General features: G+C 40.8%; 1 protein-coding gene across 1 annotated transcript in view; it reads left to right on the forward strand.

Annotated features, from left to right (window-relative positions):
- Positions 1-16,214, forward strand: part of TESK2 (testis associated actin remodelling kinase 2) — an 85,670-nt gene extending 69,456 nt beyond the window's left edge. The window contains exons 6-11 of the mRNA XM_082313516.1: positions 227-309; positions 2,296-2,371; positions 4,043-4,126; positions 5,250-5,336; positions 8,937-9,072; positions 11,279-16,214. Coding sequence (XP_082169642.1) covers positions 227-309; positions 2,296-2,371; positions 4,043-4,126; positions 5,250-5,336; positions 8,937-9,072; positions 11,279-12,291 — 1,479 coding nt within the window. The 3' untranslated portion in view covers positions 12,292-16,214. The remainder of the gene's footprint in view (positions 1-226; positions 310-2,295; positions 2,372-4,042; positions 4,127-5,249; positions 5,337-8,936; positions 9,073-11,278) is intronic.
- The last annotated feature ends 418 nt before the right edge of the window (positions 16,215-16,632 follow it).

Below are 16,632 nucleotides of genomic sequence, written 5' to 3' on the forward strand. Positions count from 1 at the left end.
AAGTGTAAGGCTGCTTCCAGCATCTTAAGTTTGATAGACATGTGATGGTGTAGGGGGGAGGGTATGGGAAAAGGGTGGTTGCTTTCAGACAAAAGCTTCTCATAGATTAATGTCTTCCAAACAATATCTTGTAGTCTTGTTCCAGATTAAAAATAAATAAAACAAATGTTATATGGGTTTCATGCCCAGACAATAACTCTTCTGGTTTTCTTGTTCTTTTTTCCAGAACTGCTTAATAAAACATGATGAGAATGGATACTCAGCAATAGTGGGAGACTTTGGTTTAGCAGAGAAAATTCCTGATCACAGGTACGTGAACTAATCAAAATACAACGAGAGTTGCAGTGCAATTGCAGGTCAGAAGCTCTAATGAGCTGGATCCCTGAGGCCACTATTGCAATCTGAAACAAAATTTGCAAAAAATGTCCTCAGTCTTCATTCTAGAAGTGCAGGCTGGATGACCAAACTGTTCCAGCATTAATTACTGTCCATTTTGATAGAATTAGTGGTGACATATATTCAAAAATGCTCCAGTGAGTAGAGGATTTACTCGAGCTTTTCAGTAGATCTTCTAAGCAGGTACTTGGGAATTTTGGTTTAAAAAAAAAAAACAACACACACAACAAAGCAAACACAAAAACTCTGGATTGGGATGATTTTGTAATAAATGTCCTCTGATTCTAAACAACTTGAATTAGCTTCTTTCCATTTTCATAAACAATATTCAGTGGCATTCCAGTAGTATTCTCTTTAACCTCTGGGTTAGTTGTTAAGATCCAGGTTTATAACAAAGAGATATTAAAATTACTGTCTAACAGTAGCTCACCATTTTGCTCTCCCTAGGATGAAATTATAATCTTAACTCATTTGAGGAATGCACAGGTGACTGTCACAAGCTATTGTCACAATTGGAAATAGTCCTTTTGTCATCCCTCCGTTAGGGAGATCAAGGACAAGGATTTAATTGTTCTCCCTGTATATTGACTTGGGTATTTCAGAGTATTCTGACTGAAATGTGCTGTCAGATTTTCTCCAGTGTGAGCTTCTGCATAAAATAAATAGAACCCTTCCAGCTCTTTTGGCTGCAAAGAAAACAATAGAAATTGAGCTTAGCTATGCACTGTTTTTAAAACTGCACATACCCTAAAACTGTATCTTGGGAGGTCTGAAGGCTTGCATTAATGTTGATGAAATATTGATCTCAAAGCTTAACAAAGTGAACATCTTAATTTCCAAACTACTGATAAGTACAGCCAATGTGTATCGTGTACGCTGCTGTGGAATCGCTGCCCTTTTAAGGTGCTGAAAGCTTCAGCTGCTTTCATACGAACCCATCACAAAATCAGGAAGGCATCACAGGTGCCTTAAGGTGTTCTTAATACCCAGTTTTGAGATGCCCTGAAAACTGAGAGTACAGTAATAGCTAAAGATAAGGTAGATTGATACTAAAACAAACAACATAATAAAATTATTACATTAGCCACCATTTTGGTTTAATCTAGTCTTACCTCCATTTTCAAATGCAGTTTTGTTGTTTCCAGTTTGCTGACTAGCAAGCCATGCTATTTTGAGGCCTTCAGAGGCCTTTTTTTTTTTTTTTTTTTTTTAACAGATATTCCTTCAAGCTCAGCTGGGTGGCAAGCTGGGGGCCTTTCTTAAGGCCCCAGAATTCAGCCACATGGAAACATTGCAAACTTTTCAAATTGGCACTATTCTGATTACTTTTAGTTTTTCCCTATTCAAGGATTCATCTGGTCAATGTTGACTTTTTTTTAAAAATACAGTTTGCAAGCAGGCTGTGCTGAATACTGTCAGAGCTGCTTATTGGTATACATGTAGGGATGGATACCTGCATGTCTTGCTGCATGAATGCAGAACTTGGCACCTAGCCCAAAACTGATGTCCACAAACCTTTCTATGTATAGATGAAGGAGCCAACTCTGCCAGGAGTTTGGAAACCAAAACTATTGAACAGCCATGACCTTAAAATAAAATAATTTTTTTTTAAAGTGGCCAGCCACTTAGAAACTGGAAATAAAATATGAGTAATTGATTGAAGCTTTCTTTTTCTTTCACCTTCTCCTCCTGCTATTGAATGTTCCAGTGACTCCGGTAGGAAACCAGTGTAAAATACAGTATGTTATGGAACCTACTTGTATCGACTTCCCTCTAGTGAAAGTTTCTGCAGATACTTGGAGTTATGGAAAGTTAGTAGCAATGCCTGAGCATTTAATTAATGGTTCTTCTTTCTCTCCCCCCACGCCTTGCTCCACCATCTATCCCATATCAATATAGTGAGAAGTTACCAGTGGTGGGTTCACCCTTCTGGATGGCACCAGAAGTTCTCAGAGATGAGCCTTACAATGAAAAGGTAGGTACCTGATATAAATGGACTTTAGCTGTCAGATGTTTCCCTTCAATAGCTGTATGCAAGATTTAGAATTTCCATAATATTAAAATTATTATTTTCATTTGTGACATTTCTGTACTCAGTAGGTCATTCAGACTAGGGCAGAGTGTGAGCTGAGTAGCTAATATTTTTAATTAATAGTGTGGATTCTTATACAGAAATAGAATTACCTTTAGCATAATTAACTGGTACACTATTTCCATTCTGAAACACCCCATGTGCAGAAATATGGTAATGGCTTGTTGACCTAACACAACTTAATTTAACCAAGTCTCATGAGAAATGTAGTGAGGATGCTTCCCTGACCATACCTTAGTGAAATCTGGGTAGAAGTGAAAGGTCTGTATGTAAACTTGTACAATTATTTTAATTAAAAAAAAAAAAAAATCAACATTTCTCAAGGTAAGATACCTTGATTAAAATGTTCTCCTAGGTATTTCTAAGTTTTCCTATTTGTGGCATTGGGAAATGTTTCTTTCAGAGGAGGATCAGATCACACTGGATCTTAAAAACAGTATTTTCAATTAAGCTCTTCTTTACACAGGATTTTCTTTCCCACGTGCAACATAGTCTACTTCAGCCCTGCAAGTGCAGTGTTTCTGTGATAAAGCCCACATCCTGTACCTTTTTATAGCTAGTAGTCAATAATCTGTTTAATTGGTGGTACTTTTAACTTGCAGGAAAGCAGTAGCTACCTCAGTAATGAATGTAATAATTACCATTTCAAAGCTCTTTTTAAGAGTTCCAATTGACCTAAATTAATAATAAAGTACCCAAATCTATGGTGCCACATTCTTCACTAACCCTAGGGCATGGAGGACTAAAGAGGGAGCAGGTCTCCTACCTCATCAGCATGAAAGGTGACATATAAGCCTGCCTGATATGTAAGGAATGAGGGATGCTGGCTTCTGCTCTGTAGACTTGTATTCCATGTTTTCCTAAATTTTATTGCATGATAAATTCAGGCGGGTGGAAATCTGAGGAACTTTGCAGCTCCAGGGGTAGTCAGGTAAGTGATTACTAAGCATCATGGAAATTTCAATGGAAATTGATGCTGGTATACAGTGTTACTAGATATCTGAAGCTTTGGGAAAGACACTGTTTTCTCCAGAGGTACTGAACTGTGGGAAGAAAAAAATGTAATTTTTCTTAAAAACAGCATTAATGTTCTGAATAAGCTGTGATCACATGTATTCTAAACCTGTCTTTCTAACCACAGTGATATATAGGCCATAGTGATATATGTCATGTTTTGGCTATGTTTTTAATTATTCCCATCTGTAGGACATCAAATGCAACTTCACCATTCTTTATGCAAGGAAGGATTTTTTAAATTTTTTTTTTATGCTGCTTAAGAGTTGTTTGGTGGTTTTTTCTTTTTTTTTTTTTTTTTCTTGAAAGAGTTTTAAAGTTATCATTCCTATTTGTGCAACAAGAATGCTTTACTGTGAGCATGTGTTTCTTCACATGGAAAATGTTAGCTATAATGCAGTTGCTTAGCGTTGTAAGGCTGTGGCGTTGGTTTAGTTGTTTCACGATAACCATTTGGGGTAAGGAGAAGCTCAGTGGCAGATAAGAATGCTGAGTATTCATAGCTGAACCATGTGGCTATTTATTTTTTTTCTCTCTCAGGCGGATGTGTTCTCCTATGGTATAATTCTGTGTGAGATTATAGCAAGAATACAGGCAGATCCAGACTATCTGCCTCGCACAGAGGTAAGTGGTTATGTTTATAACGTTGGTGGGAGGTGGTAAGTATGCCATGATAATGGCTGGCCTTTAGAACTTCTGGCACTGCTGCCAAAGATATGATGAATAGGTGTTACATTAAAAATAGCCTGTAAAAGGCTTTTGTTCTTCTGTGCTGTTATTGTAAGAAGCTCCATTGAAGACACTTTCACAGGGACTTTGTCCAGCTGCAGTCCTCCTGGGAAATCCTTTCTGGCCCTGACTGGCAGAACATTGAGAGCATTACAGTGACCTTCCTTTTGTAGACTGATAGCTCATGTAGACTTCTTGCCAGATTCAGAACAGAGCACTTTTGGCACGCTGCATCCACTAAGCAGCCCCTCCTTGTGAAGGGGGCAGGAGCTGTGTTACCAGCAGCTAAAATAAGCTCACGCTTATTTTTGCATAGACTGTGCTAAGCGCTGCGGATCTGAGCTAGAATCGACTAATCAAACAAGATACTTCTTACTTCCTTCAGTTGCCTTTTGGTTGAGTCCCATCTGCAGGGCAGCTTTTGGCCCTCTATGAGGGGGTCTTCCAAATTGTCTATCCCCCTCTGGTTCTGACAATGCAAAATTGCTTAGGTCTTGAACTGCAGTAAGAAAGGGATCCTTTTGTTTCTCTGCCCTTCAGATTTTATAGAAGTGCATTTAAGGAACTGGATAATTTGTATTACCAGTCTACCATCCACTGAAAAATTAACCATTTTAATTGATAAATTTTCATCATAGTGAAGCCTCTGGTTTTATAGCAGGCTGTTAATTTACACTGTGGTGAGACATGGTGAGACATGGGAGTATAAAATACTGCTTCCAGATCCACATGGGCAGCATTTCAAGTGCAATGGATTGCATTTGAGTCCAGGAAGAAGGATGGGCTTTGAAGTCAGCTCATTCTCTTACAGGTATCTTGTATCAAGCAATCCCCATTGGGAATGCTGCAGTTTGGAGCGTGCATGAAGTTTTCTCAAAATCCTCTCTATGTGACTGCTGAGAGATGGTGTTCATGGTTATTCCTGATAACTCCACGTAGGGACCCCCTGAAAAGAAGATGGTTTGGGCCAGACAGCAGACCTCATTTATATCTCTATGCTGTGTTTTTGTTTGTACAGAATTTTGGATTAGATTATGATGCCTTCCAGCACATGGTGGGAGACTGTCCCCCTGACTTCCTCCAGCTGGCCTTCAACTGCTGTAATGTGAGTATCTTACTTGAAGCGGAGAGGCCTAAACTGGAGTTCTCTAAATCCCTCTGGCTTTTGAAGATACAGCTTAAAGCATTTACAGAAAAGACTTGAAGAGCCTACCTATAAAAGCAGCATACATTCTGATAACGCAGAAAGTCCCTTGCAGTTTTTATAACCCTTCCTTTCCCCTTGCAAAAAGGTCTATCTTGTGTTTTTGTAATTCTGTGTTCTGTCATGCCAAACAGGTCTGGCACACTGAACAGCTTCTTACAGGCTGCTCAGGCTGATTGTAACCAGTTGTATGCTATTGACACTGGCTGGCCCTTGGGCTGGCAAAATCCAGCTGTTATTGTGTACAGACCTACTGAGCTGTGAAGAAAGAATTCTGAGTTGTTCTCACAAACAGAGGGGACAAACAAATCAAGAGCAGGAACTAAACTACTCTAAGGTTTCTACATGCTGCCTTTTGGAAAGTGGGATAAGCCTCCAAATCCCTAGCCTGTGTTCCAAAAAACCAAACGTGGATCCAAATGATTTAATATCAGAAAGGCTATAGGCAATGCGCTGTATGGAGTAAATTTTCCGCCAGTTATTCAAGTAAAATTGTGATAGTTGGTGCTGGATACCTTCATGGCTCCTCAGTGTGAAAAATTCCAAGGAAGTAGATCTCTTTTGTGGGTTATCCCATAACAGAGGTTGCTAGTACCTTTTTATAGTAAACTGGTTTATAGGAAGTAAGAGAACCTGAGCTTCCACCAGGTTCAGCTGAAGCTGGGAATGTCCAGTTTGCACAACTTAAGTTGAGGCAACTCCTAAAAATTTTATTGCACAAAACTTTGCCTGGGACTCCACAACCAGGCCATGCTGAAGTCAATACCAGCACTGTGTCCAAGTGAGTGTTTGTAAGAGAAGTCTCATCTCGCTGTGCTCTTGATGCTTATTTCTGTCCCGAGTTCTCTCTTTACTTTGTATTAGTACAAATGCACATGCTCAAGGGGAGAGCGATATAAAGGTGAGGATGTGAGCAGGTGGGGGTGACTGCTGCTCTTGACACAAGATAGCATAATGTAATTCTAAAAATGTTTGTGGAACTTACTCTGGACAAGCTGCTTCACTCCTCTAATTGCACCTTAGTACAGCAGAGCTTGCTTCACCAGGACAGTGGTACATCTGACTCATGTTTATGAAGTGTTTTGACTACGTAAGCGCTAAAGGGTTTGGCTAGAGGTAGGATTTGACTTTGGAAATCTCAACTCCCACCTGTAGACTCCAGAAATCATACTGCATCCAAACACATGGTGCATGATTCAAAGCAATTTTTCAGCACAGGTGAAATTCAAAGTAAAGCTACTCATGAAAAAAGGGAAGTGACTGATCTTACATTCTTGTGTAAGAATTTGGTGTATTCAAAGAACAAGGACTTTCTCCTAGTGATTATTGTCAAATACTGCCTCCCGTATAATAAATGTCCCTTCTCTGAATTGCAAGTGGAAATTACTGTCTTGTGATCTAAGCCATTAATATGCTGATTTCAGTGTGGGGCATGCTGTAATTCACTTACCACTCACCTAGTAGAAGGAAAAAGGTGGTCAACAGATAAGGCTTTCTTATATAGAATCACAGAATCGTTTAGGTTGGAAAAGATCTTTAAGATCATTGAGTCTTCCTAAGCATGCTGTGCTTCAATAATAGGTGATCTGTGTGATAATTTGCTCTTAGACATGGACATTTATGTAGCTTTTTATTATTTAATAGGTCAACAAACAGTGTAAACTGTATAGCTCAGCTGATTAGCTGAACTACTGTGCAAAGCCCTGGGGTTTTCTACAGCCAGGAAACGTGTTTTAGGGCAACCTAAGAAAACCAGTAAAAACTGACATGTATAAGTAGTGGATTCAAATTTCTTTAATTTGCTGTTATAAAGTGTTTTTTTTAAATAAGTACCTGCAAGGAAGTCTAAAACTTAAGGCTCCCCAACAACTACGAGCCTACTTGTGTGAATACTTATAGACATAATCGTGTATGATCATGCAAAAAAGCTTACCAGTGTGAGCTGAGCTGTGGTCAACTGCTGCCTTGAGGAAGAACCTTCTATTCCATTTGAGCAGAATCTGCACTGCTCAGGGATGGAAGAGGCAAATGTTGCTCTGAGTCACTTTTCCATTGCTACTCTCATCCTAGGTCTTACCTAGCACAAATTAAAATAGCCAGAGAGCTCTTCTTACCTCCTGTAGCTTGCAACAGCTCCCTAAGCTTCCCAAATTAGTAAATTTGTCAGAGTACAGAGTGTATGCTTTGGTGTTGCCCCTGCCCTACTGTTTCAATGAAATGGGGAAAGCAGACAAAGATGTTTTCCTATGCCAGGAAATTCCAGCTGCTGCATTAGAACAACTTTCTTGCTGCTCTTGAGCTCTTCAAGTGTGATTTGTTTGTTTGTTTTCTATTACTGTACATATGAATTTCTAGCCCTTTACCCTGTGTTGCTAGAAGGTGTTCTGCATTGCTGATCATACCAGTTCTCTTCAGAAAGATCCATCTCATAGGACCTGCAAGGCAGTATCGGGGAGGTCTTTCGGGTTTTTTGTTTACAAAGCACCACGGTTTCCTTTGTAATAGAGGTAGGATCGGTCTGGGCTTGTCTGCTCTGAAAAAGCCTTTAGAGGGCTGGAAACAGGAATCAGGTCAAGTGGAATCTTTTTTAATAGTGTAATGAGGTTAAGTTTCAGCTGCTGAATTAGACATTGCTACGTACAGTAGTTAAACCTGTAACATATATGCAGGGTCAATGTTCAAAATGATGAAATGCCTACTGAGTTACTACTTAAATTAAGCTGCTTGCCCTCTAGTACAATTTTAGTGTTGGACTTTGAGAGATCCATTTCTACTTGGGTAAATAAATAAACACATACTGATAAATACAAACTGAATACATACTGATGACTGGGGGGGGTATTTTGCGTGGGCAAAGATGGATTTTTTTTTTTTCCCCCTGTTGTATTACTTTTTCAAATTATATAACCAATCTTGCTTCCTCACAAGGCAGACCAGTACACTGAGTAGTAGAGCTAATTAACAGATGGAAAGATACAACATTTTAAACTTTAAAATCATCAATGCCATTTAGGTGAGTTTTAATTAAAGCCACAAGGACATGATGGAAGAATTACAAACTTTGAAAGAATGACATAGCCAAGTTGCTCTGTTTAGTCCTTATTGCTTCAGGCACGTTATGAAATAACATTGATATATAATTGCTGACTGATAACTGGAGCCCAGAAAAAAATCCTTGAACTATGAAAGCTGTTTAAAAGAAACAAACAAACAAAACCCTCTCTGAAGCCCTGAATCTAACAGCTTCCCACCTTTTCAATTTAAAATATGTCCTCATCATAGAATGTTTACAACTTGAGAATTAAATGTGAGAGGTATAAGGTACATAAACTGGGACAGAATACTGCTTTTCCCCTGCTTTACTTAGTTTTTTTGCAATGACAACACATGTCTTAAAACTGTCTTGAATTTCCTCAGTTTGTCCCTTTGTCTGTCCACTGTGTAAGTAGAATAGCATGGACAAACCTACATGAACTTTTTTGTATTTGTGTGCATTCACAGATGGATCCAAAGTTGCGTCCTTCATTTGCTGATATTGTCAAAACACTGGAGGAGATTTTAAACCGCCTGAGAAATGAGGACTCGGAGAGAGAGAGGAAGTTTTTGAACCTTGACAACAATGAAAGAAAACCCAAAGGTAAGTGTCTGTATTGTACAAATGTTGCTGCAGGCTAACAGCAAGAGGGTACAATGCTTTGTACTTCGAAGACTGGGATTTCAGCTATATATGGTATTATTTACAGCTTATGAATGATTTTACTCAAAGCCTGAAAATGATTCTGGAACAATGCTATATACTTTGCACTGCAGAGTGTCCTTTGGGAAAGAACAGCTAACTGTTTTTCTTACAGTGCCTCAAAAAATTCTGCCCACAAGCTCTTGAGGGGAAATTTAGAGTTTATTTGGGAGTGGTTTTGTAAGTTGCTAACAGTATATGAAAATCCATCAACTTTTGCTTTGTCCCTGCCATACTTAGTGCATATACATGATTTCTTTGGTGTATGTTACATGTAGCACTTAGAAGCTTCTTAAATTCCTTCAGGAGGAAGAGCAGAGAAGATGCAAGAGTATTATAAAGTACCTAGAAATACTCTGAAAGACTGGGGAAAAGCTGAATCCCAGATCTGCTTGAGAATGCGGCCTTGAAGGGCTTTCTCTAAAGCCGTCTAGTGCCACCTGGTGTGGGGAGCAAACTGCAAGCAGTTCTTGTAGGCTGGGGCATATTCTGACTTAGATGTCTTTGTTATGTTAGTAGACTTCTGGCATTGGAAACTTAGAGTACAGTAAAAAGTTTCCCATATTGTGTATATATAAATACACAATATATATACATATATATCTATCTGTAATATGATTATAGATTGAAATGAGTTCTGTATGGCAAACCACATGGAGTGCATGTGTGTGGTAGTTCTTCTACACCTGGAAAGCATCTAAAAGAGGTGTGAGTTAAAAAGGAAAATTATTTGTTTGGTTGGGTTTTTTTGTTTTTGTGTCCCCCCCCCCCCCATTTTCCTGGCATTCTCCCTTTGGAGTACATCTTAGCTTTGCATCTTCTTGAAGTGTTACATGCTGTTCTTTGACCTGTGTAGTTTTTCCTAGGTGGAGTGACTACAGTCTAAACTGTGGCAGTATTTAAAGGGAAAAGTGGAAATCCATATGTGCTTATTCTGGAGATGGTAATCAAAAGGAGATATCACTTCTTTCTATCCATTTGTTATTACTCTACCACAGCTCTTCAGAGGCACCTTGAGAGCCAGTGGTAGATGCATTTTCCAAACACTCAAGGAGTTAGCATCTTTTCCTAAAACAACTACAGTTTTCCCATCCTGTTCTAGTGATACAGCTTTTATTTAGAGAGAGAGGGGGGTGTGTGTGTGTGTATGCGCATGTGTGCAAATAAATACACACTCCCCCATATGTACAATTTTTAAACTCCTATTCATTAGATTCAAATTCTCATATATCGCGAGTTTCGGTATTGGATAATGTACTGAATGAAGGCTGGGATGGAATTATTTAAACTCTTCATGGTATCAGGAGGGGCATTTATTTTGGTCTTAGACTTTTTCCATCAGGGTGAAAAAGTCCCAATTCCTTTTGCAGCTATGTTTTGTACTTGCGCTCTTTTACGGTCCATATCATCAAGAGATCTTGGGTAACCTCTGCTGGAAGCCAGGATGATAAATCTAGAAACATGCAAATTGTTCTTCTCTAAGACCACCCTGTGCCATCTCTGCTGTGTCAGTGTACTGGCAGCGGGGAGGTTTGAAGGGGCCCTAAAATACAGGGTTTGGATAGAAGAGAGAGAGACGTCTTCATTCCTACCAAGTATTTGTGCAGTTTCCTTTCCTTTGTTTTTTCTGAAGACAATATTTGTCTGGCCAAATCAGCATCCTGCATAATGAGGGTGGCAAATTTGATCATAAAATGATAAAGAAGCAGTCCAGTTTCACTGCCTAGGGAAGTAAGATGGCATTAACTGAATTTGCATTTCCTCAAGTCTTCAAGATGACTTTTAATTAGCCTGAGGCATGAGTAAAGAGGAGAGAATAGAGAATATTTTAAATGTAGTTTTGACTGCTTTACATTTAAAGGGTCCTGTGGACAGGGCTGCCAAATCTCCATGTTTGAAACGAATAATACACTGAGGAGAAGGGAATGGTGTCCTTGTGTTTGTGCATGAACTTGTAAGGAATGAGCAAACATATGCTTATGGGAGATACTTTGGGACATCAGAAATGCAGCTTTTTCTTTACAGTTGTCATGAAGGCTCTGTGAGTGAGCAGACATGCAGGCATATAGCTCCTTTAAGCTAAGAGTATTTCTTTTCTTCTACTCAGGGTCAATTGAAAAAGGACCAGGAGTAAAACGTTTGAGTTCCCTGGATGATAAGATCCCACCCAAGTCACCCCGTCCACGTCGGAATATCTGGTTGTCACGCAGCCAGTCGGATATCTTCTCCCGCAAGCCTTCCAGGAAGATAAATGTGCAGGACCCCTACTATACGCCAAACAAAGGGTTAGGCCGGAAAGTTAATCCCTTCAGTGCCCGGGAGGACCTCAAGGGGGGGAAGATCAAATTCTTTGACATGCCAAGCAAGTCTGTGATCTCCCTTGTGTTTGACTTACATTCTCCAGAGGCAGGGGGAAGCCTGAAAGCCAGCCAGTCCCAGTTCCGGCAGGCGTATAGCACAGACTGGCAAGAATTTTCCCTTCTTCCTGGGAGGAGATGCAGATCACTTCCGCTCTCTCCTGAATTGCCGCACAAGGAATATGGCCTGTTTGGGGGACTGTCTTCAACTGTCAGCAGGTGTGACCCAACCCAGCTAAGTGCAGAGGTTCGGCAAAAACTCCTGAGTAGCAGTAAATATGGTGTGTCAGAGATTCCCCCCTTTCAAGCCAAGCCTCACAGGCCTGAATTTCTTCCTGTACCAGGACAAGAAGAGGATATGGACTGTTCAGATGGGCCAGTGACCCAGGAGGAAAATGGGTTTTGCCCTGTTGAGAACACGTGTGGGGATCCAGCATGTAATCAACCATTAGTGCAGGCCCAGCCTGAGCCACTATCTTACAAAAAGCTCCCAGTTGAGAATTCAGTGAACTCTGAGGGACATGGCTCCTCACAAGTGTTTGTAGGTTGTCTCCCTTCTGAAGAGATGGAGGTGGAAGATGACCTACTGAAAAATGCTCCACTAGAGTCTACAAAGCCTCTGTTCAGTGGTAGTCCTTCCACTGAGCTGAAGAGGGAGGCATGGCCCTTCAGGGAGCAGGATGGGGACAGTCCTGCCCTGCTGTCTCAGACCTCCTCCAACATCTCAGCAAGTGGCAGCATGCAGTCAACTTGTGACATATGAAGAGAGGGCTCAAACTGAACGTGTCCTTCAGGGAACAGTAGTTCCCAGTCACTTAAACTCTGTTTTTCTATAGTGCTGGGCTTCATATTCAAAAGAGACTCGGCAGATGGTAGAAACTGGCTGTCAAACAGATAGCTGCAGACAGTGTCTGGAGAGACTGATGATTTTAACTTTATTTCAAACTGTGCTTATTCCCTTCCCTGATTTGCATTAGGAGGGGGAACTACTCCAGCCAGAATGGCCATGTGGGCCCCGCAGACCTTCCAAGAGGCAGCAGCCAGAGCAGGCACTGTGTAAACAGTTTGACCTGGATTCCAGCATGGCGCATTTCAAGGCCTTAAGCTCCATGTTGGGTAGAAAGAGCAACCCTTAGGTTTTTCCCTCTTCCTCTGACTGACCAGCTGCTCTAAACCACTGCAGATTTTGCATTAACATTCTGCAGCAGTACATGTGAGTTGGAGCCTCTGTTTTAGAAACGGGCAGAGAGATCTTTCAGAGCTATGTTGAGCAGATAGGAATGCTCTCTGGTCCCAGAGCTGCTGTGAATGCTGTTGCAGCATTAAACAAGCTCTTCTTTCAAAAGCAGCAAAAACAAAACCCCTCATGCTGGTCGCAATTTGCAGGCTGAATCACATGACAAGTACTTTGCAATTAACAAGAAGAATCTGTTCCCTGGTCTTTCATTTTCCCTTGGGATTTGGTAATGGCGTGTAATACATTAGTGCAGGAAAGCAGGATACAGTAAGCACTGCTTTCCTCCTTGCACAGCCTTTCATGTACCTCAACCCAAATGTGGAGGAAGATTTGCCCAGGGCACAAGAGGAGAGCCATATTCTAGGCATTGTCATTTCTGGGCTTCTGGAGAAACTGCCAGTGAAAGTACCAGTTGTACTGAGCTTTTGGGGGGTGTGGGCTCTTAGCTCTGAAGAGCCAAATGAACATCATGATGTGTTTCTGCAGAATAGTTAATTAAATACAGTATCTAGATCACAGTTGACTATTACTACTAAGCTAGAAGGGTCACATTCACCTTCCTCTCTGGTACAACATCCCATCTCATTGATATCACTGCAGTAATGATGGCTCCTTATATAGAACCAGGCTGCCTGACAGAGGACAGGAATCCCCTGCTCAGGGGAAGCTGCCAGCAGTGTTGCAGGCACACAAGTGCTCTTGGAGGAGGATAGACAGTAGACCCACAGAAGGGGTTTGAATTGTCAAACTGAAGAAAATTAGCTTGTCCCAAATTAACTTTTTTTCCTTCTGCAGAAAGAAGCTGTTGTCTTCATTGGCTTCTCCTGTCACTGAATAGGATGATCTTTTTTTTTTTTTTTTTTTTTTTTCCCGTCCCTCCACCAGCAGGTACATGTGAAAGAAGCAGCAGCATGAGCTTTAATGCTGCTTGCTGGAACCAGCATCAGAGATCCCCGCTCTGGTATGTGATGTACAGGAAAGCTTGTTCTGTGATGATGTTTGTGCACCATCCTGCCCTTTTCCACTATCGTTGTCCCAACAACATGGGATTTTAATTTTTTTTTAATTTTTTTTTTAACCTATATTATCATTCCTAACTGAGGTATGCATTGCGTGCCTGCTGAGCAGATGGTGATGCAGTGGAGACCAGAATTTCACCCAGATAGCCTGTTACACTCTCTTCCTGCTCTCTTGTAAGGGTGGAAAATGTAAGCTAGTCTCTGATGGAAGCAAGACTATTCCTACTCTTTTCCCATCTCAAAGAAAGGAAGGATGAAGGAGAAAGCCTTAGGTCTTTCTTGGCTGAGATGCTTATCTTTCCAGGGGTGTAGGTAACTATTCTGTGAGTTATAATTATGACTTCCTCTTGTGAACTATGTGTTACCCTGAGCAGCAGTTATCCCTTTGCAGTGGCTGCAAAGAATTAAATGAGAAACCCAGTGTCACTGAGTTACTGAGCACAGTCCATGCCAGATTAAGCAGCTGTTAGCAGTTTGAAAGACAAAATGCCTATCCTTACCAAGATCACCCCTTTTGGCCCACACCTCTCTGCCTCTTGAAGGTGCTGATCTGTAGAGCAGTCTGTCTTGTGTATGCTGTCTGCAGAGTGCAGAGCAGCTTGTATGGCTGGCACTGCCTGTGTGCAATTTCCTTTGAGGACAGGGAAACAGTCAGCCCAACTCAGTTGCCAGCCAGTTGCCTGCCCGGTGCCTGCTTCTCCCCCCCCTCCCCCTCCCCCCCTTCCTCTTTCTCTTTTTATCTTTTATACAATTGTAATCTTTCTGGAGGGAAACCATCAGCACCAGCTTCTGTTGTCACAAGATGCATTTAGGTGTGTGACTTCAGACAAATAAGCAATAATAAGGAATAGTTTACTTCTGGATCACCAGGCTGCAATGAAGCTGTCCAGCATCCTACAGCTGCCTGCAGCCTCATCGGAGAGCACGCTCACGCCTCTGGCGGCTCTGTGGCTCGCATTAGCCCTTGTTGTCAGCGCTGACACCTCATCATGAAGCCTGTTGCCCTCTCTGACACTGACTGCAAAGCCTGTGCAGTCAGGCTTGGGGTACCTATATGGCACCCACTACAGTGACCTCATCTGTTTTCTTATACCACTGTCTCTTAAACTTTCCCTGCTCTCTTACAAAGCAGCATGGCTAAAATTTTATTTTCTTAAATGTCCACCCTAAGCACAGCCAGCTGACATGCATAGGGCACATCTATCAACTTTTCTAACTCTTTGTACTGGGTTGGAGATGTCAGAAAGAGAAATGCCAAGGAATAGCAGCTCAGGCCTTTCCTGGATTCATGGTCTGCATGGGAAAAGAGGCATGTGTACGAAACTGGAGTACAAGGCCATTTTAAAATAGCTAAGTGCTTGCTAAAACCCAGTGTTTCCAAGGGTCTGGATGCAGTTGGCACTCACTACGTCTCATCCCTTTGGTTGTGTAAAGCTGAATCTAGGTTGCACCTAGTAAATACTCCTAGGTTTTCTGCCTACCTGAGGGTGCTTTTCTACTGGGGGCCATTTTCTGACAGCTACTGATGAACATGAATACGAACGTGTGGTCAGCAAACTCCTTGTTTTATAGTGATGTGACAGAGTTTTATTGTGATTGGATTTTATCATGATTTTTGACTTTCTTATGGGAGCAGTTCTTGCTCTTTTAAAACACTTTCTACACATTGCTAAGTTCCCTGGAGAGATCAAAGATATTTTTAATTCACTTTAAATCTTTCTACGTTGAAGTCATTTAAATGTCTGGTATAAGCTATTTTTGTCAAGGTTGCAGGTTGATAAAATGCAACTAAGAGAATGCATGTGAATTACTGCCCCTCAAAAGCAGTGCAGACAAGGGGCTGTAGTAGACTTATACTTGTTGGAGAGGCATTGATGTATTATGATGTGTAACAGAACATTGGTATTTTTTGCCAGTACAACTAAAGACACTTGAATAATTCCTGTTTGCACTTAATGCTATTGTTTATATTGCATGTCACTACATTTCTATGCAAAAGAAATAACCTTTTTTTTGGGAGGAGAGGCAGCCAGATGTTTGATTAAGTATAAAGATCTTTGCGAGATGATCTATTTTCGTATTTATGAAGGAGTTTTACGTCTTAATATTTTGCAGTCTGTAAATAGCTCAACTTGTAATTAAAGGCTTAGGAAGAAGTTTGTAGCCTGTGTATAATAGTAAGTTAACACTGCCAGAAAAAAAATCTTTGCAAAACAACTTTTCTAATATTGTGGATATTTATGAATATGTAAAGAAAGCACGTCTTGTTTTTATGTTGATTGACCTTCTGACTTTTTTTGAACTATAGAAATGGTGTATGTTTTATCGGAATTGCAATAAGAAGTAACCAAAGATGAATCCAGTTAAATATTTTCATAATTTTTTCTTGGTCAGGTTTTGTAAACTTTCCCAACTTGCTTTCAAAATAAAAATAAAATCAAGGCCTGAGTCTTGTGATTAAGAGGGCAACTCTAGGTTAAAAAGCTGGCACAGATGCTTACTTAAGCTATGGATGACATTAATGCCTGGCTTGAGATCATATTCACTACTACTCGGTGCTGAATTATAAACAGGGAGAACAGCCATCCTTATTCAGTGTTATTTCACTCCTGCATCTTACTGAAGTGTTACACTATTAAATCTGTGAGACTCGAGGACTTTTTCTGCTCTGCCTTATAGCGCTCTGAAGAGTAGGCAGTAACTTGTGACGTACAAGACAAGATGGCTTTTGATAGCGCTCAGCCTGCAGGGAGCTTACCGTTGTGGCCGCTCTGTTCTAGCCCTACAGAATAGCTTCAGTAGCACAGCAAGCAGTGCAGTGTAAGAGGACCACATCTGGCCTTAAGTC

The sequence above is a fragment of the Platalea leucorodia genome (genome assembly GCF_965183815.1).
Source record: "Platalea leucorodia genome assembly, chromosome: 5".
Taxonomy (NCBI): Eukaryota; Metazoa; Chordata; class Aves; order Pelecaniformes; family Threskiornithidae; genus Platalea; species Platalea leucorodia.